This window comes from Palaemon carinicauda, chromosome 30 (genome assembly GCF_036898095.1).
Source record: "Palaemon carinicauda isolate YSFRI2023 chromosome 30, ASM3689809v2, whole genome shotgun sequence".
Lineage (NCBI taxonomy): Eukaryota > Metazoa > Arthropoda > Malacostraca > Decapoda > Palaemonidae > Palaemon > Palaemon carinicauda.
In genome coordinates this window covers 41,968,226-41,990,279 of record NC_090754.1, presented here as the reverse complement: position 1 = coordinate 41,990,279, position 22,054 = coordinate 41,968,226, and the positions used below count along the sequence as shown (strand labels likewise).

At 38.4% G+C, this 22,054-nt stretch overlaps 1 protein-coding gene across 1 annotated transcript in view; it reads right to left on the bottom strand.

Moving 5' to 3' along the window:
* LOC137623054 (KICSTOR complex protein SZT2-like) overlaps nt 1–22,054 on the bottom strand; it is a 362,398-nt gene that overhangs the window by 33,470 nt on the left and 306,874 nt on the right. Inside the window, exons 67-73 of the mRNA XM_068353692.1 lie at nt 18,230–18,446; nt 15,832–15,962; nt 15,373–15,569; nt 10,853–10,989; nt 9,118–9,313; nt 993–1,124; nt 424–496 (exon numbers count right to left, since the gene is read on the bottom strand). Coding sequence (XP_068209793.1) covers nt 424–496; nt 993–1,124; nt 9,118–9,313; nt 10,853–10,989; nt 15,373–15,569; nt 15,832–15,962; nt 18,230–18,446 — 1,083 coding nt within the window. The remainder of the gene's footprint in view (nt 1–423; nt 497–992; nt 1,125–9,117; nt 9,314–10,852; nt 10,990–15,372; nt 15,570–15,831; nt 15,963–18,229; nt 18,447–22,054) is intronic.

Below are 22,054 nucleotides of genomic sequence, written 5' to 3'. Positions count from 1 at the left end.
TGCATTCAAAGTAATGTATATGATTCTTCTATATAGTATATAGAAATTACTGTCCAAAGAATTAAAATGTTAAAACTATACAGTATATAAAAGAACTAATGCAAGTTACTTATCTTTGATTTTTCCAAGATTATTGGGCCTTTTTATTAGCAATAATGATATCAAAATAGTGCTCATTGAAAAGGATTAAAAAAATTACCCAACAAACCAAATCTAAATGCAGAGCATAAATTATCTCGCTAAGATGATCTTAAAATTAATCAAAGCTTAAAAGTGAATGCAGTAACTACTCAATCTTTTCATTGCTTCCACATTACTATAAATACATCCAAAGACAAGCCAAAGATTCCTAATCCTAATTAATTAAAATAAATTTGATTTAACATATACAGTAAGTGAAAAAATGGAAACTTCTTTCCATACCTGATCTCTGGCTATTTTCTGCTTTTCATCTTCACGGAGAACTGCTGATAGTCTCTGCCAAAGCCAATCTCGTCTATGAATTCATAATGAAGAATATATTAGACTTAAAATTTGTAAAATGGACACATACAGAATGATGTACAGGTGGCAATCTTGGTACGGTTAGATAAATACCAGTCTACCTGATTCCACAAATAATATTCCATTGATAAAAGCTTAATTTTACGAGAGGTTGTCCCAATAATTAACAAGATATTTGCATTATTTATTCAACTCAAAATTATTTTTTCATTCTTTAAATAAACATAGTTACGCTACAAGATTTTAGAGATATAAGAACACTACAAGATTTTGTAGATTTAAGAATATTATGAATTGTTAAGCAGGTCTTTTTTTCTCCCAGTACATTCACTTTTTATTTCAATGTATTCAATAAAATTTCAGGACTCCTGTAATGAACCATTTTAATCTTTAACTTTCAACTTTTGGGATTTTCCCACAAATAAGCACCCATAGTATTAAAAGCTGAATTTTGTAAAAACAAAAATTCAATAATCTTCTCAACCTACCTGCAATGGATTTTAGCCTGGTTGAAAATGAAATGAATGTGTCTCTGTGCCTGTAAAGCTTGATTATGTAGATTGGTATGGATTTTTTGTTCATAGTGGGTGTAATAGCCAAGATATCTCACACTTTCCAATCTGCAACAAGCAAAAATATAAAATGAAAGTTATGTCTAATCAAAATTTGAAATTATTTATAGACGTAATATAAGAAGAATAATCCACACATCACAAGTTTTAAAAGTACTGTAATATGATATTTTAATTATAAAATAAATTTTTGAATATACTTACCCGGTGAATATATAATAGCTGCAACTCTGATGCTCGACAGACAAAAAAACAGTAAAAACTCGCCAGCGATCGCTATACAGGTTGCGGGTGTGCCCACCAGCGCCAACTGTCGGCCAGATACCATACTCGATGTAAACAAAGACTCAATTTCTTCTCATCCCACTGCGTCTCTATTGGGGAGGAAGGGAGGGTCGTTTAATTTATATATTCACCGGGTAAGTATATTCAAAAATTTATTTTATAATTAAAATATCATTTTTAAATATTTAACTTAGCCGGTGAATATATAATAGCTGATTCACACCCAGGGTGGTGGGTAGAGACCAGTTAAATATGTTTACATCGTACAAGCTAAGAGTTTTTATTTCATTTTGGAAGTTATCAATATAACAAAAACAAAATAAATAGGTACCTGGTAAGGAAGTCGACTTAGACGATTACTCTGCCTTGTAAGTACGTCTTCCTTACGGAGCCTCGCGATCCTCTTAGGATGCTGACAGACCCCTAGGAGCTGAAGTATCAAGGGCTGCAACCCATACAACAGGACCTCATCAAACCCCTAATCTGGGCGCTCTCAAGAAATGACTTTGACCACCCGCCAAATCAACCAGGATGCGAAAGGCTTCTTAGCCTTCCGGACAACCCATAAAAAAACAAAATTTCAAGAGACAGATTAAAAGGATATGGAATTAGGGAATTGTAGTGGTTGAGCCCTCACCCACTACTGCACTCGCTGCTACGAATGGTCCCAGTGTGTAGCAGTTCTCGTAAAGAGACTGAACATCTTTCAAGTAAAATGACGCGAACACTGACTTGCTTCTCCAATAGGTTGCGTCCATTATACTTTGCAGAGATCTATTTTGCTTAAAGGCCACGGAAGTTGCTACAGCCCTAACTTCGTGCGTCTTAACCTTAAGCAAAGATCGGTCTTCCTCACTCAGATGTGAATGAGCTTCTCGTATTAACCATCTGATAAAGTATGACAAAGCATTCTTTGACATAGGCAAGGATGGTTTCTTAACTGAACACCATAAAGCTTCAGATTGGCCTCGTAAAGGTTTAGTACGATCTAAATAGAACTTAAGAGCTCTAACAGGGCATAAGACTCTTTCTAGTTCATTGCTTACGATCTCCGATAAGCTGGGAATATCGAAAGATTTAGGCCAAGGTCGAGAAGGTAGCTCATTTTTGGCTAGAAAACCAAGTTGCAGCGAACAAGTAGCTTTTTCCGACGAAAATCCGATGTTCTTGCTGAAGGCATGAATCTCACTGACTCTTTTAGCCGAGGCTAAGCATACCAGGAAAAGAGTCTTAAAGTGAGATCTTTCAGGGAGGCTGACTGTAAAGGCTCAAACCTGTCTGACATGAGGAATCTTAGTACCACGTCTAAATTCCACCCAGGAGTAGCCAAACGACGCTCCTTAGTGGTCTCAAAAGACTTAAGGAGGTCTTGCAGATCTTTATTGTTGGAAAGATCTAAGCCTCTATGCCGGAAGACCGATGCCAACATGCTTCTGTAGCCCTTGATAGTGGGAGCTGAAAGGGATCGTCCTTTTCTCAGGTATAAGAGAAAATCAGCTATTTAGGCTACAGAGGTACTGGTCGAGGATACAGAAACTGACTTGCACCAGTCTCGGAAGACTTCCCACTTCGATTGGTAGACTCTAATGGTAGACGCTCTCCTTGCTCTAGCAATCGCACTGGCTGCCTCCTTCGAAAAGCCTCTAGCTCTCGAGAGTCTTTCGATAATCTGAAGGCAGTCAGACGAAGAGCGTGGAGGCTTTGGTGTACCTTCTTTACGTGGGGCTAACGTAGAAGGTCTACTCTTAGAGGAAGACTTCTGGGAACGTCTACTAACCATCGAAGTACCTCGGTGAACCATTCTCTCGCGGGCCAGAGGGGAGCAACTAACGTCAACCTTGTCCCTTCGTGAGATGCGAACTTCTGCAGTACCTTGTTGACAATCTTGAACGGTGGGAATGCGTAGAGATCCAGATGTGACCAATCTAGGAGGAAGGCATCTATATGTATTGCTGCTGGGTCCGGGACTGGAGAGCAATATATTGGAAGCCTCTTGGTCAGCGAGGTTGCAAAGAGATCTATGGTTGGTTGACCCCAAGTGGCCCAAAGACTCTTGCACACATCCTTGTGGAGGGTCCATTCGGTTGGAATTACCTGCCCTTTCCGACTGAGACAATCTGCTATGACGTTCAAGTCGCCCTGGATGAACCTCGTTACTAGGGAGATGTCTCGACCTTTTGACCAGATGAGCAGGTCCCTTGCGATCTCGTACAACGTCAGTGAGTGGGTACCTCCTTGTTTGGAGATGTACGCCAAGGCCGTGGTGTTGTCCGAGTTTACTTCCACCACTTTGCCTCGAAGGAGATACTCGAAGCTTTTCAAGGCCAGATGAACTGCCAACAGCTCCTTGCAGTTGATATGCATGCTCCTCTGACTCGAGTTCCACAGACCTGAGCATTCCCGACCGTCCAGCGTCGCGCCCCAGACCAAGTCCGATGCGTCCGAGAAGAGAACGTGGTTGGGTATCTGAACTGCCAGGGGAAGACCCTCTCGTAGGCTGATATTGTCCTTCCACCAAGTCAGATAAGACTTTATCTTTTCGGAAATCGGATCGAGACCGCCTCTAGCGTCTTGTCCTTTTTCCAGTGAAAAGCCAGATGGAATTGAAGAGGACGGAGGTGTAGCCTTCCCAGCGAGACAAATTGCTCCAGGGATGACAGCGTCTCTACCAGACTCATCCACAGCCTGACTGAGCAGCGTTCTTTCTTCAGCATCTTCTGGATGGAGAGCAGGGCTTGATCTATTCTGGGGGCCGACGGAAAAGCCCGAAAAACTTGACTGTGAATCTCCATCCCTAAATACAGAATAGTTTGGGATGGGACCAGCTGTGACTTTTCCAAATTGACTAGGAGTCCCAATTCCTTGGCCAGATCTAGAGTCCAATTGAGATCCTTCAGACAGCGATGACTGGAAGAGGCTCTGAGAAGCCAGTCGTCCAAGTACAGGGAGGCTCTGATCTCCGATAGCTCGAAACTGGTACCCCACATTCCTGTAAACAAACCTCAGAAACGGTTGGGAATCCGGGTGTATAGGAATGTGTAAGTATGCCTCCTGAAGGTCGAGAGAGACCATCCAGTCGCCTACCATAAATGCTGTCAAGACAGCCTGGTAGACTTCATCGCGAAGTTTGTCTTGACAATGAACACATTGAGCGCACTTGCCTCTTACGTACTCCTGCAGTGAACATGGCTGCCAAATCATGGAGCCATCCCTGAGGGACTTGTCCCTGCAGAGAACGTGGCTGTCAGATCATTGGAGCCATCCCTGAAAGCCTTGTTTATGCATGACATAATTGTACAGCAAAACTTCAAAGGCTCGAAAACAGCTGTGAAGTTGACCTGTAAAATCTTGGAGCGTCTCCTGGCCAGGCGCCAGGGAGAGTCTACGAGATTTGAGAAGTCTATCTGGGCAGAGGCAGGAACTCCCAAGCCGAGAACTTCTCTCGTGTCATATCAGACTCTCGCTCTATAAGCCAGTTTAAAAGAAGGGAAAGCAAAGGCTGTATCCCCCAAACTCCTCCTGGTGATAAACCAGTCGCCTAGCAAACGTAAAGCTCTCTAGGAGAGCGAGAGAGCACTAGCTTATAAAACAACGGCTTCGAAGTAGCTAGGCCTAGTGTAAGCTCTGACGTTTAGGCGAACGAGGAGCAGCAGTTACAAAAAGATCCGGACAAAGATCCTTAAAAAACAGCATGATTTATTTAAAGTCCATAGAGGGCTAAGCAGCTTTAGGCTCCTCTCCGTCTGACAGAGTCCTCAAGGGAATATCAGTAGGAGGGGGAACAGCAACTTCCTCATCTAAAGGAACCTTGTCCGAAAATAGCTGAGTCTCAAGCAAGGGAGAGATCTACCGTGGCGGCAATGCTTTACAAGCAGAGTCCACACGCACTGGTGCATAAGTAGCGGACCAGGACGCAACGTCATGTAACTGCTTGACAGTCTGTGAACTGTCAACAACAACAGGTGCGAGAGACCAGGACGCAACGTCATGTAACTGCTTGACAGTCTGTGAACTGTCAACAACAACAGGTGCGTGAGGACGCACAGCGTCCACTCGAGACTGCTTTGACCGCCTAGATAGAGCAGTCAAAACAACTCTAGAATGCGGAGGTTGACGCACAGCGTCAAAACAAGTCAACTCCGATTGTTAGCGAACGTCCTGAACGTCAACAGGAGCATCAGCAAGTGGCCTAACGTCCAAATGTGGCTGAAAATCCACACGAGACCGCATCGAGTGTGGTTCTAAACAACCTGACTGACGTGACTTAGCTACGCCAACGTCAACAGGACACACAAAGGAACGTTAGGTTAGCTGAAAGCCAGGATCTCGATGAGATAAACGGCTAGGCTCAACGGACTAATCGGCAGAATAGTCTTCCATAAGGGAGGCAAGCTTATTCTGCATGTCTTGCCGTACAACCCATTTAGGATCAACGGAAATGGTTGCGGTAAGAGACGAGGGTAACGTCTGTGACCGCAAAACCTTGCCAACAAAAAGACTCTCGGAGTCTGTGTTACGCTTTTGTTAGGCGGCGAGCAGTTTTCCGATGACTGCATAGGGTCAGAGCTGTCCTAATGGCTACAACCAGGACGCTGGACCTGTCCTGAAAGGACTGACTTTCGCTTAAGGGCCTCGAAACCTTGTTTCAGGTTTCTTATGCGAAAAGCCTTCGGATGACGAGGAGAAAATTGTCTCTCTCGCCTTATGGTAGGGGAGATCTTGGTAAGATACACCCGATACCATAGAGGGAACGTCTGTTCGCTGATCAAGGCCTCTCGAACCCATAAGTCGTACGACATTACTTCTCCCCTGGGCTTGGGAGCTTGCAAGAGGTCCCGGACTAGGTGAACGACAGGCACGAACAGACGAACCCTCGGTTACGCAACACTGTAACACTTTGCGCAATATCACTTTATCACTACGATTTTCTGTTTTGCACTTATTTCACTGAAATCGAAACTTTTACTGATTTCTACCTGAAGCACGCAATTCTACCCTCATCAAAAGGTAGTTAATGCGAAATCAGACGTATAATGCAAGCACATTAATACCAGCAAAAAACAGTAAACATCTTTTAAGATAAAAAATTTCAGTGGCTGGGGAAGAGACTAAACACTAGTACATTCAAAACTACGTTTTCAATCTCTCACCGTACATTGCCTGGGGACGAGAATAAAACTAAAAAAGTTTTATCTTTACTCCCCGTACAGAGACTAGGGACGAGAGTAACTCTAGAAAAACGTTACCCGCTTGAACGGAACGTTTTCTCTCCTCTCTCTCCCTCCGTCTCTATCTCTCTCTCTCTCTCTCTTGATTTTGCACCTAAGAGAAGAGCCCAATTACGTTTCGTCAAAAAAACATGTTATTTGACCAAAGGAAAAAACAAAGGTTTTTCAATTAAAAAGTTCCTTTAAAATAGAATTTAAAACATTTAAGCTTTGAAAGAAGAATGAACAAAACGTCAGAATCGATTTACTCTTTCTGCAAAGTGAAACCGTGATACTCTCTCTCTCTATCGTAACGATAGAGCGCAAACTGCATAGCATAAATAAACTAAACGTTAGTTCATCTTTAAAAACAGTACGAAGACTATTCAAAGAAAATCTTTCATAAAATATTTATTAAAAAGTTTTAAATCATTAGCTCTTTAAAAGCTATTTACGATTAAAAGGGCTCAACGTTGTTTAACTTCGGTTTCCAAGTTAGGACCGCCTACTCTCAGGAAAGGTCGCATATAAACAAATCATTAAAATTTATTTTTATGTTTATTATAAATGGAAAGTTAATCGAAGAGGCCTAAAAAGGCGGTGAGATATAAAATATATAGAGGAAAATCTATAATTAATTTATAACGTGATAAGATAATTGCTAAAAGCCTAAACACACTTCCGTCTAAGGGAAGGGTCGGCCATTTAAAAGTCAAAGAAAGTCCATACTCTCTTTGTCATCAAAAATTAAATCTATCCAAAAACGAGTTCAAGATTTAAGATGAAGATAAAATACCTGCACTGCGAAAGCTCAAACCAAAATGAAGTACTTCACCAAATATGTTGAGAAAACTCCATGTTCTACAGCGAGTAAAAGTACGTCTTGTCGACACGTCGACAGAGAAGAAATTGAGTCTTTGTTTACATCGAGTATGGTATCTGGCCAACAGTTGGCGCTGGTGGGCACACCCGCAACCTGTATAGCGATCGCTGGCGAGTTTTTACTGTTTTTTTGTCTGTCGAGCAACAGAGTTGCAGCTATTATATATTCACCGGCTAAGTTAAATATTTAAAATTGTATTTTTTCTAGCTATACAAACTAAGTCCTATGGTAGAATTATATTTGGGTGAAAGCTGGTAATGGCCAATGAAGAATTAACAAGGTTCTGGTAATTGCCACCCAGTATCCAATGGTGGTCCAGGTCTAACAGTGTGCAGGGCAGTCATTTTGATTTTGCCTGGAACTTATAGGATTGATGCAGCAAGAAGTGGAACCTAAAGGCTAGGAAAAATATGAATTACTTTTAAATTTCAGATTTGTCCCTATGTGAATACAAACGTTTGTCTTTTAGTAGGGGAGTCATCCTTAGGAGGGAGGAAGTTCCATTTGGCCAAATGGCGGGCTAGCAACTTGGGATCGTGATGCTCAGTCTGGTACGAAGAGCAGAGCAAAGGAACTTTGCTTCCCATGACCCACGTTGAATGACCTACTGCATCATGGTCCGGGAGTTTCTCATATAAGAACCTATCTACAGTGGAAACAATGTTCCTGTTAAGGACTAATATCAATATTGGGTTTTCTTTCACTGACATGCTCCCCCTTGTAAAGAGTGTAGGGATTCTAGTTTTACTTGTTTAGTAAAATAACTACCCGTCACTAGTGTGCTCTTCTGCATCAGTGTCCGTTCCTGCTCCATGACTTTGATGGGTGTCCAACAAGGGAGACACTGGTACTGGGGACACCGGAAGAGAGGTATCTTTACCTACCAGCTCCCTCAGCAATGTCATATCAGGGCTACCTTAAAGACCTTAGGAGGCCAAAGCCTTCTTTAGGCTAAACTTGTCGTCAGTGGTCTGAACGGAAACAGGGTGAAGAGCATTCAATTTCTGATGCGGTGCAGTGAACACTGGGGAAACCCCATATACCACCAGAACCTGAAAAGGGCGCTGATGTAGCCCATATGCATAGGAGTGGTGTTAGCTGATGCACTTAGAGAGGAGAGGGAAGAAGCCAATGATTTCTTCATTGCCTTCTTAAGCATTGCTAAGACAGACCCTGGAGAAGGCTTAGCTCTCTTTCTCCACCTCGAGGTATAGCACTTGTTACCCCACAGGAGGCCAGGATCTGCACACCGGGATGATTGCAAACAATCATGCACCCCTATAAGAAGCGCAGAGAGAGAGAGAGAGAGAAAGAGTGGATCTACAGCCAGTTTACATAAAAACCAGTTGTAACGTCCAACCTTCCCTGGGAAGTATGAATCTCTAGATTCATATCCATTACAAAAGCAATTAACAGCCAGCATTCACTCCTGAAAGAAAAAGAAAATGAAAACTTTGATTAATGACACAACTGTTCGTCGGTATTCATTGCGGCAGAAAACAAAGCTTCTCACATGCGCTCACACCTGTCATTACCTTGTTACCGATTTTAATGGCCATTCCAGCTCACACTGAAAATATATCCCTATTTAAAGGACAAAAGGTTTATATATGTAAAGGAACAAAGCCCCCAAAAATGAAAGGGAAAAATTATATACTGTACATACCTGATTCCACTATGAGACTTGAGAGGTGGAGGAGGAGGGATTTCTTTTGTGCTTTGCAAAGATGGTATGTATTCGAGAACCGGTGAAGCTTCTTCTGTTACCACTGAAGCCCTTGTCCACTCAGAAAAGCTGCTGGATATTTCTTTACCATCCTCTACAGAAAGTAAAGTTACTGGTGTGCCAGTAACAGTGTCTCCTGTAAATCAGAAAGTATACTGTACTTCTTACTTGTCTTAAAAAGTTGAAAAGCATTAGCATCCACAGACTCAATCAAAACAATCACTGACATGATTTTAAAACACGTGTCACCTGTACTACTACATTAGATGAATATCTGTAGGGCAAGATTACCTATGTCATCATTGCAGAAATACTTGAGAAATACTACACAACATATAAGCAATTTTAAGATAAAAAAAAATTAAGGTACCTAAGAAGTCAATGGTAGCAACTACAATCAAGTCACGTTTAACAAAATACACCAACCTTGAGTCAGGAAATGTAACTCAGTGGTTTTGTTAAAAATATCTCATTGTTATTATGACAATAATAATGCCATGATAAACTGTTCACAATTCTGATCAATTAGGACTTTCATATTAGTATGACAACTGGAAAAAACCTATGGGAGGAAAATAAAATATATTAAAAGATGTAGCAATGATTTTCAGGTTAACAACATTTAAAATGGAAAACCTCATGGACAATATTACCTTTTATGGATCATAGTCTATTTGCTCTTCATCTATTAATATAGCTGGTATTGCAAAAATTTCTTGAGATAATATCACAACTTATTTTTACATTACAGTTCTAAACTACAATTTCACATGTAGTTGGTAAATTAGTAATTTCCCCTTATTTTATCATCTACTGCACTAGAAGGCATATTAACCGTATATCCTTATTTGCCATACAGTATATCCTTACACACTTCTGGATAAATTACTTTATAAAAATTTAAAGCCCAAAGATTCTGATTCCTGAACTGCTTTTAATTACTTTTTTCTTTATCAATGTAAGTTTCAATGTTGCCTTAACCAGCAAGAGAATGGATACAGGTAACTTGTCGAAACTTTAAATATCGGAAACCCAAACCTCAAGAACTGTTTCCAAAGGAAAATTCTTGCCTATTTTCCACTATATTGTAGTGACTGCACATCGCTATTTTGATGTAGATTATTTCCTCAAATAACTATTTTCAAAGATGTTCTAAGCACAAGCCGAGTCTAGTTAGAATAACCAAGCTCTAAAGAGGAATCTCAGTTGCATATAACTATCATAGATTTCTTTCCACTGTGCCTCATTAATCTTTTAAATGTACTTTTCACAGTGCCTCGTTAACCTCCAAATGTAATTTTCAGTGTGCCTCTTTAATCTCTTGAATGAACCCAATATTTTTTAAAACTTACAAAGCCAGAGGTGAAAATTAACATAATACACAAATGTTATTGACCTATTAAGTTTAAGATTTCATTCCTGCATGGAGTTCCTTCTATTGTAGCATAAATTTATAAAAGTTACGAAAATATTCCTATTGATATTGTGTATTTATAAATTCTAAAACATGAATAACCAAGAAGAAAACTGTCTATTCAATAAAAACAGTATCAAAATTACCTCCTTGATGCACAGTGTAATACAGTATAAGAAAAAAACTGCCAATTTTCTCTTCATATATACAATGCACTCATTTCTTTTTATTCTTCATGAAAATTAGTAATTAGTCACTAACCTTTTCTTTCAATGGTCTCCACCTTGAGACCTGAAGCAGCTGCCCTTTCTGCTTTTTCTGCTCTAAGAGTTGGCACATCATATACAGTTCTGAAGATCCCTTTCTTTCTATCCAATGTGCGGTTGGGGTACATTTCCCTGTGGATTTCAAACAAAAGTATTTTTATGATAGTAGATACAAAACATTAGAAATAACATCAAGTACACAATCAAAACTAATAAACTGTTCACTGAAGATTAACTATTTATATCAGGTCTCATAAGGCATGTGACATATAGTGCACAGTAGGTAGTTTCACTATTTAATACCTTCTAGATACCTTTGGTGTTTCAACCAATAAGATCACTTTATGCGAGAATGCAGTTCTTTAAAAAGTTCTATTTTTGTTCTCTGGGTATTTGCTTCAGGAGATTGCTATTCAACTGTTTTGGAATACAGTAATACATTATCCAATTTTTTCCTTACTGATGATTATATTTTAGTACTTTTCACCTAAGTGCCCTCAGTAACTGATACGAGTGATAAATTGCACTAGCTGGGATAATCTTTTCGATAGCAGTCTCTATCTGAGTAGATAACAAGTAGGTAATATACAGTACAGCAGTTGATTTTTAATTTTCTAGAGAACAAGTCCTTGTGGTGTTTTCTTTATTTTTATATAATTTCCTATTTTTCATCATCATCTCCTCCTACACCTATTGACATAAAGGGCCTTGGTTAGATTTTGCCAGTTGTCTCTATCTTCAGCTTTTAATTCAATGCTTCTTCATTCATGAGCTATTTCACGCTTCATAGTCCTCAGCCACGTAGACCTGGGTCTTCCAACTCTTCTAGTGCCTTGTGGAGCCCAGTTAAAAGCTTGGTGAACCAATCTCTCTTGGGAAGTGCAAAGAGCATGCCCAAACCATCTCCATCTACCCATCACCACGATGTCATTCACATATGGCACTCGAGTAATCTCTTTTATAGTTTCATTTCTAATCCTGTCCTGTGAGGTGTTTTCAATATCTACTTAATTATTACTGTACAGTAAAACCTCCTTCTCAGCAATCATTATGTTCCCAGCCACCCTTGGTTATGAAATTCTGCAGACAATAGGCAATATAGTTGCTGTTTTTTACTTGTAATGTAATATCCACTCAAGAACTGTAATTACACTTTAAATGTAAAATACACTACAAAAGTGAATGTACTATACTGTAATAATAATAATATAGTACATGACATTCAAATCTTATACTGTACTTGGAAAATATCTCTCTCTCTCTCTCACATTGTGAGACATACTGTAGTAGCTACAGAATCATAGGAAATACCATGTGTTTTTTAGAAAGCCACCTCAGACATAATGTGTGTTCTGGAACCCACTTGTGCCGACATATTGATTCTAACCCTTTCAAATGAGAAAAATATACAAAGTAATCAAAGAGTGTGTCTGTGTATTAGACTGTCCTAACCATACAAGAAAACACTTGTTCCCTATGCTTAATCAAAATTTCACAAAGACCTCAAAAGTCCCATTTGAACAAATTTCATCTAAACAAGTTAGACAATCCAAAATAAGATTAAGTTCCAGATGACCTGTACACTGCTCCTCTATAAAAGCCACTACAAAGGAGAGCATTTCAGATATATTCCACACTTTACTAGCAAACAATATTCTTTAGTCAATTAGCATGAAGCACCTGTTTTTAAAGATTTACGTTCATTTACACCAACGAATTCAAGAAAATGAACTACTCAATAAATAGGTTGGGCAACTGATATCTTTATAAATCACAGATTGTTTAAAGGCTGCTCATGAATGGCAGAGGCAAGAGACAGTGACATTGCCCTTTCAAGCAGGACAATGACCTAGAGATTGACCATACAGTATATACATATGATCAGTGCCCAAGCCCCCTCTCCACCCAAGCTAGGACCAAAGAGGGGCAAGCAATGGCTGCTGATGACTCAGCAGATAGACCTATAGGCTCCCCCAAACTCTCTCATCCTTAGCTCACAAAGATGGTGAGGTTGCAACGACCAAAGAAACTAATGTGTTTGAGTGGGACTCGAACTCCAGTCTGGCATTTAACAGTCAGGGACGTTACCATATAGGCCACTATTAGAGAGAAAAGGTTTAAACATTATATGGGAACTTGAGCTAATAATCTATCAACTGCCTATGATGGACTAAAAGGAGGGGATTATAATGAAATTTATAACGAGGTTAGGTTAGAGACTAGTCTGATACAAGTCATGACATCTTTAAGGCATCAGAGACTAATGAAACTAAAGTTGGCAGCTTTTCTTCGTAATAGTGATGATAATTTAACGACTTATCTGCAACAAAAAGGGAGAATGGACAGGTTTATGAGGTAGTTTTATCATAATATTTCACGAGCACTTAACTTATGCCTCATTGTTTCCAACTGGCACGTCAGTGATGCACATACGTGGAGGCTTATGGGAGAAAGATGTAGCGTATGTAATAACACCTCCCAAATAATAGCGCTGTTATTTGTGAATTAAATTTTCATTATTCTTAACTAAAGTTTTTCACTGAATACAATAACCCAATTTGAAGGTAGTATAGTTTGCCAAGAGTACCGTCAAGCAAGAGAACTCTACCTTAACAGAGTGAAAGACAATGGTACTGAAGTTATGGAACTACATATGACTAGAGAACAATGGTTTAATTTTGGAGTCCTCCTAGAAGAGCTGCTTGCCATAGCTAATGAGTCTCTTCTACCCTAACCAAGATTAAAGTAGCAACTGAATAATTAGTGTAGTAGTTAACCCCTTGAGAAAAAAGAATTGTTTGGTAATTGCATAGTTGTCAGGTATATGAGGAGAGAGGAGAATGTGGAAAGAATAGGCCAGACTATTTGGTGTATGTGTAAACAAAGGAAAAATTATCCGTAACCAGATAGAAGGATCCTATGTAGTACTGTCTGGCCAGTCAAAGGACCCAAGAACTCTCTAGCAGTAGTATCTCAATAGGTGACTGGTGCGCTGACCAACCTACTATAAGAATTAGATCCAAATTTAGTGAGTCTTGAAGATTCTTGATATAAGAAGTACAGCTAAATATCTTAACTTTTGCAGAAATATTTCTTTGGAAAGTTTTAGTGGCAGCTCATTGGCATACCAAGTTGGTCTTCACTAAGCATTATTTGGAAGAATCCTGGTTCACTTATCATGATTGCTGGGCTTTAGGTGCAAAAGTGGCTGTTAATGTGGTCTATTAATTTTTCTGATTTTAGTTACTCACCCGTAAGGGAGCGTCAACAAAGCGGCTGAGAGAAAACCCAATAAGGTTATTGAATGAACGTGTTGCTACCTAGAAATCCGAAACAGACAAATATAATACTCAATTTGGGAGCAGGGATCTTCAAAATGCCTGACATCTTCAAAAACACGAAATAACACAGAGCTACGAAAAACACGTCCGAACGTTCACGGGTGCTAACAAGGAATGATGGAAGAAGGATAGGTACTGGTGGTGGTTGGGGGGGGGGGGGGGGGGGCAGTAGCTGTAGTGAAAAACACCTCGTAGTAACGGGGGATTTTGAGGAGGGAAAAGTCTAATAGGAAAGGGATCTCTGGTAGTGGTATCACTCGCCCCAGTTTTAATACCGACACCCTTTAGGGGTGAGCGAGCTGGATATATTCCAAGCATTCCATGCAACTTTTTTCTCTGGTATATTTAGCAGCATTTATACCTTTGAAATGGTGCTTTAAGGAGCATTTCACTGGCCGACACAGGTCCCTCGCCCAGAAATAGATTATCCTTCGTCAAAATCCCTTTTTAGTAACAATGTTAGAGGAATATACAGAAGTAATTAGAAAAAAAATATATATAATTTAGAAATAATTTCAAGTCTAGGATTTGAAATATCTTTACAAAAAATATTCTGGCCTCCTGGATTTGAAACTGTAATTTGAAATAGTTTGCTACTGCCCGCTGAGTTTGCAATTTTATTTTAAGATATTTTAATTCTATAAATGATCTATCTCTTTCCTTCACTGGTGTCTCACCTCCATCAGTGTGTTGGAGTCACCAATATGTACATCAGGGGAGGTTCAAAGAAATAAATAGAATTCTAATAATAAAATTTATTTCTATACTCACCTGATATTCATATACATGCCTATCATCCTCCCCATTGACTTGTGATGTCAAGAGGATAGGAATTAGTTTTGACTTCAAAACTGAAATAACAAAGAGCACCTGGTGCATCACTTCTTTGCTTCTCGTCATTAATCGCTAGAGTCTCATTACTTTACTTGGACCATGTGTTTAATGAAAGGAGAGACGAGAAATACTCAAAACTTTACGGGTAAAAGTGGCTAAATTGACAATCTAGAAATGCAGCAATATAAATATCAGGCAAGTACTGTATAAAGATAACATTTTACTATCTAAAATCTATTTTTTTTGTATCTAGCACAACCAAGTAAAAGTTCAAGTTGAGATTACTGTATAAATCTTCATTTACTGTTATTCAGATATTTAAAGCAAAAGGTGAGCTTACCTTTTGCTGCTGAGAATTATATACACTTTCAGGTGAAGAGCATCTGTTTGCTGATTAGCCACATCACCACCATCCTCTGATAGGTCATGAGTTACTAATACTGACACGTCATACTCGTCAGTGACTCTCTGCTCATTGGCATCACTGTAGCCCATCTTGCAAGTCTCGTTGTATACCATGATGAATTCTGTCTCTTGCTGGTAACATGTTAAAAGTAATTGTTCATTGGTACATTAATGAAATAATTAAAATACAATACATACTGAATGACTGTAGTTTAATTGTTCATGAATCTTTAGAGCTTTTATTTAAGATGACTGTACTCATTACAAAATCCACATACATCATTACTGTTGTCATTAGTGCAATTACCCCAATACAAAATAGCTAAATACTGTAGTTGAATTATAAAATATGAATACATACAAATCTAAATTACTTGAAACAATAATGTCTCACCATATCTGAATCGGGGTCAATGAAGATTGGCTTCATTCTGAGAACCTTCACACCATACTGTTTTTCTCGAGCCAACAGGTAATTGTATAACTGTTCTCCTGGGGTGCCAGTATCCAAAACTTTCATGTGTGCTGAAAGAAAATATTTAATTGAATTACATAATAGAAGATCTCAATAAAAAAGAAGACTTCAATAAACATTACATTACCATCATGAAAATTATCATTGTTATAGTAGCAAATAACTAGCACATATTCAAGAAAATGACAACAACAATCAAGTTAGAATGGGATATACATAATAAAGACAACTAAAAATGTCAAATAGTTTAGATATTGACTTTGTCTTCTGGTCTTGATCGGATAGGGATGGGAATGAGGTAATAAGGGTAGGAGCAGCTTTGAGAAGTAGATCAGCAACTGGAGTAAATATGAATGTGTAGAGGTGGTTTGGCCCTGTAAAGAGGATGGAAATTGGCCATCTGCTGAAGAAGGTGATGAGTGCAGGGGTTGATGGAAGAAGTGCAAAAGGGGAGCTGGGGTTTGGTTTGATGGATGGAGTGAAGGGGGTTGTGGATGAGGATGATGGGTGGGAGAGAGGCATGAGAGCATGCTGGAAGTAGGAATGAATGGCGAGTGATTGTAACGTAGTTCCGATAGGCCCTGCAGCGGCAGTCGGCACACAATGTTTCATTAGTGATGGAGAATGGGGGAGAGTGGGCTGTGGCACCTTAGCAGCACCAACCAAACTTGGGTGAGTCCCTTTGTCAGGCAAAGAGGAATGACGAGAAGAAAACTCTCCTTTTGTTCTTTTTTTTATGTTGGCTACCTCCCAAAATTGGTAGATGTGCCATGGTAGATAGATAGAATTTTGATTCCAATTAAAAACTATTCACCAAGAAAAACTAAATTTTCAATGTAACTGATCCTAAGATACATGCTCCAAGAATCTTACTACTAGCTGAACACAGACAGCCATAACCAATTGACACTAGCACCACTGATAATCTCATAACAGCAATAAAGAAAAGGATACTGGTATATTCACTAATGGATTTCAAATTACAAAATTATTACTTCAGAACATGTCCTAATCACCATTTTCTGTAAAGTTTAACTGCCTCCCACAATGATGATCAAAACCATTTACTAAATATCTAATGAAGTAATCATTATTTATTATCAACAAAAATCTTGCATTAGTAACACCCAAAGTAACAGTGGGATTTGGTTTCTGTTAAAATGAGGTAATTAAAAAATTACTTGAGCTTTTTCTGTCACTTACAAATAGCTCTCAGCCTCTTTCAATATACCACGGCCAAAACAAATGAGATAAGTTCTCTCAAATGTAATCTTGGATTATAAGTAGGCCTATTCATAAATTTTTCATAATGCTACAAATTGTCATCTGCACAGTACAAGGAATTTTCAGCTTATGATATAAGAAAAACTTTTCTACAATACATAGCAGGAAAGTAAGGTGGGTAGGGAAGCTTGGAATCATGCTTTCGGGCCAAAAATTCATACATTACTAATAAAGTATAAACGGGTACATCATTTTACTTTTCAATCTTTTTTACAGGCTATTAAGCACTTAAAAGATGACAAAGATTTATTATTTATTCATTTCTTACAAGTCTTTAAATAATAGTATTCTTTATATGAGGAGTAAAGGCTGTCAACTCAAATTCTAATTCACCTTAACCAGGCTTTCATTGAGCCCTTGAAAATTATTCTAGTGTACTTGAGCATTTCGACGATCATTTTAATATAATATTTCATTGATGATTATAATTTTCAATGAATTTCATTATCATCAGAGTAACCTACAAGTTTCTGCCCCATGGAAACATGCCTAGTCTTTCTGTTTAAATGTCAAAGCATGAAGAATAAGCAATTTTTTAATATACTTCTGACTTTTGTATAAGAATAACATATATTATTTGTAATTTTTTCTATACTTAAGAAATGATTAGCAAATATAATTTTACATACTTCTGCAACATGCAACATGAGCAGCGTCAGGTGACAAAGAGGGCTGTTCCAAAACCATGCAGTCATCTGCTGAGAACTAACCAAGTCATAAATGGCAAAAACTATTTTGAATCCACCACTATTAGATCTTTAAAAAATTATATGTTTCTTTAGATATATACAGTACAGGTTAATAGTGAAATTCAAGATGACACACGACTAGAAAGTCAACATTAACATCAACAAACACTGAAGAACAAGGGCTAAGCAGAAGGTTATATAGAAAAACTGCTTATTAGTAGCAGCACTTATTATATATTACTATGACAGCCTTTTTCCTCATTTCTAAAGTTTCATTTTTTTTAGAAAATCTACTAAAATACAGTACTTAATATCTATTTGTTAATGACATACATGAGACTTACCTGAGTAAACCATATTCCTGGCAAAATTTGGTCCTTTGTTATAATATTTGATGAAGTCATTTAAGAAAGATGACACATGATAACCAGGATGGAAGAGGAGTTGACGATCTGTCACATAGGCACAAACGCTCCGTAGATGAAAATCGTAAGTGAATGAATGAACATGCAGAAGGACCTTCATGCTGTCAACTTCGTCCATGAAGTAATTGGTGGCGAACTGTCGATTTAAAAAATATTTAGAAACGACTTCCATATAATCATAATTAATCTGAATACTTATACAATATTTCATCAATATATTTCATATAAAACAAAATATAGGATAAGCACAGTACAAGAAGAGACACCTTTTTCACCAGCAAGAAAAAGAAAGACAAGAAAGAAATTATAAGCATTCAACTCAAAGCATAACAAAGCAGGTGTTATGTTCCTGTAAAAGAGTGTTGTGTGTGTATGTGTATGCTTAGTAAGAAAAATCCTACAAATTTTCCCCAAACATTTTACTACAATAGCATTTCATTCAAAAGAAAATGTTCAACATAGGGGCATGGAGTTTTATCAAGATTAATTCAGGGATATTTTACAGATACCTGTTTATGTAACACCAGCAAACTTTTGACATTGTATCACCACTTAACTAAAATAAGTAACCCAATCAAATTTGATGATATAGCTAAATCATAGGTCTTTATCAGAATATTATGAAAACACCATATGAATCTTGTTTGGTAGTATTCTGCAATGGTGATTACCTGGAAAACAAGTACTAAAAAGCAATACTACATGCCAAAGTACTGTTGTATTTATGGTAAAAAAGACACAAAATCTTAAAATAACTTGAATCTTTCTTAGATATACAAACCTGAGTAACTTAAATTAGGGAACGGCATCGTCAATGAGGTAGTTAATGACAGATAGTGACTGTGGGCTAACAGCCCTGTTCACTCTTCTGTCTAAGATTTTTCACTTTTGACCTTTAGCTCAGGGCTGAGAGGAGTGATGCTGGAAGTTTAATTTTAAGGGACTTAGGTTTGTATAGCTAGGAAAAATACAAAAGAATTTTGAAATCTATTATTTGCTCCTACACAAATACAAGCCTTTCATCCTTTAAAATTGGGACTCACTAATTGGTAGGGTGTAGGCTCCCTAAAACCAACTAATTGGTTATTTTTCTTCCTTGAAAATGCTGGTCTTCCTGGTCCTATCAGAGAGCGAGGGAGATGACTCTAGCAACCTTCTACCAGACCATCAAAGGGATGAGTAGGATGATAGGGCCTAGTCAGTAATTGGTTATGTACCAGGTACTTAGTTGATGAAGGAATCTTTCTCTCCCAAAAAGGGAAACATCTGCAATAAAATACTGGGCGCATGATGGCCAATGGGTTGGTATTCATTCAACCATCCTCCCTCTCGTAAAGGGAGGATGGGAGATAACTAGACCTTACAGAAACAGGCTTATAAGAATAGTGTTCAGAAAGGTAGCTTAATAGCATAAATGTCAGATCCAGCAAGTAACTATGAATGATTCATCCCCAAGTGAAGGGAAGGAAAGAAGAAGCAGAAAAGACAGTTATTCTACCTTTCCTCCAGACTTACATTCAATATGTTACCATAGACAACTCCCATACGGGACGTGTGGGCTACCTACACCACAGGGCCAAGAACAAAACAGTTGAAGGACTTGTGGGTATACTTCCTTGAATAGAAGGTGTGAAAGATACTTAACACTTGGTTCTGTCAGTGCGATAGAAAACTTACTGACATTGAAGCCTGAGATGTCAAGTCTTCAGATGGCAGCGCAGAGCCCTTATGGAACACGAGCATCTCCTTTTGATTACCATCTAATGCTTCATGATGCAAGAGAATGAAGGAGGTCTACAACCTGGGTTGTGTGCTGATGGATTCAGGGTTTTTGTCATGTATTCGGGCAGAAAGCTAGAGACACTTTCCTTCAACCTTAAAGTTGGGTTAAAATGGAGTAACACAGACATTGGGGGTTACAGGTACAGGGAGTATGGGAGAGACTGGCCCTGGGGTGATGGGTGCTGGGTGAAAGGCACTGAAGCTACAATCACATCCTTAAGGGGTACTGTGGCAACACACACAGGTTTCACCATCCCTGGACCCTTCTTACACCCTTCAGCCTTTGGTAACCTCACTTCCAAAGGATTGGTAACCTTCTTAGCAACCTATTCACTGCTTTGGTTGGCTTAGGGTGCTCTGCAAGGATCCTTGGTACTGGGCCTGGGGTCATGGACACTTGGGACGCTGGATGCGAAGCAGCCTTAGCCACCATCTTTAACATCGGGGGCTTACCTATTCTTAGGTCAAACTTGTCATCAGCAGTATACAAGGAAGTGTTTCCAGCATATGCTGGAGTGTACCTATTTCCTGAAATTCCCCCAACCCTGAAAAAACTCACCAACGTAGATTCAAGTTCTTTCTCCTCCTAAGACATACTAGCAGGAATCAAGCCAGAGGTGCACTGTATACAGTATCCAGAAACTTCAGAAATTGTCAAACTTAATGAGAAGAGCAAAGTGTTAAACAGCCTCTTCGGCATTGTTTTGGGTGTTGCCAAGAAAAACGCCAGAGAAGACTTGGCCTTTCTGCTCCTCAAAAAATACATCCACCTTAATCATGATTTACACTTGGCTTATAGAGAGAATTGCAAACAATCATGTCAGTAAAAGAGGAGAGGGAGAATGGATCTATTACTGGTTTAGCCATAAATCTATACGTTTCCATCCTTTCACCGACAAGCGAATTCCTGCTTCATTCCATCAATAACACTTAACCAAAATCAAACAAAAAAAAAGTATGAGAAAAAGATAAAACAGAACAGTACATATATATTTGTTGCAGCCAAAGACAAAAGTAAAGAGTCTAACAGGAGAGTGGGTGGGTTTCTCGCCTGCACTCACTACCTGTTATTAACTGCCTTATTAACAATTTCAATGGCTATTTCAGCTCCACTGAAGACATAAACTACTTTAAGGAACAAAAGGTTTGTATATACATCAGAGAGAAAAAAAGGTCTGTTTTCTTATAACTAATATAGAACCATACTTAATGACATTTTTTAACAGTTTAGCATCCAAAAAATTATCTTAAAAAATATAATGGCTTAAAAACAAGTTTCAGACTGGTTAATAGAAAATTTTGTTCACCGCTTTTAAAGTCCTATTAACCATGCTGAGCAACAAATAATAACAACATTCTTATGATCTCTTCCCTTTTACATGGTAATCAGTTATTTTCCTTTATTCAACTAACTAAAATAACTGCATCTTTTTAAGGGAACCTATCCTTGCCTAAGAAAATGTATAATCAAGTTATCATCCTCGGGAATAATTGTACCACTCAGCTTGTCTACTGTACACAGCGTTCCCAACTTCATGACTTACTTATACTGTACAGTATAGAAAAATAAGTATAAATCAACATGTTAGCATAAAGATACAGTGCATGCAAGTAAATGAATGGCAAAAGGAATGTAAACAAGTGACAAGTCTCCCAAATGGAGAAATGCCTGGTACCTCAAGAATTTCAACCAGACAAGAAACTAAAGTAAGAATTTGTTATTTTCCTTCAAGGGTTTGATTTACTAAATACATTTCACGATTTCTGTGTTTTCATAGTTCTGTACAGTACTGTAATCTAGTCTTCCTCATCCCATTTGTAATGATACTATCATCATCATCATATAAAGTATACAGTACAGTAATAACTTAATATTACTGTATACTGTACAGTAGTTACTATATAAGCGACACTTAATATGACAATAACAAACGACAAGGAAAAAAGATCCTTGGTTTGACT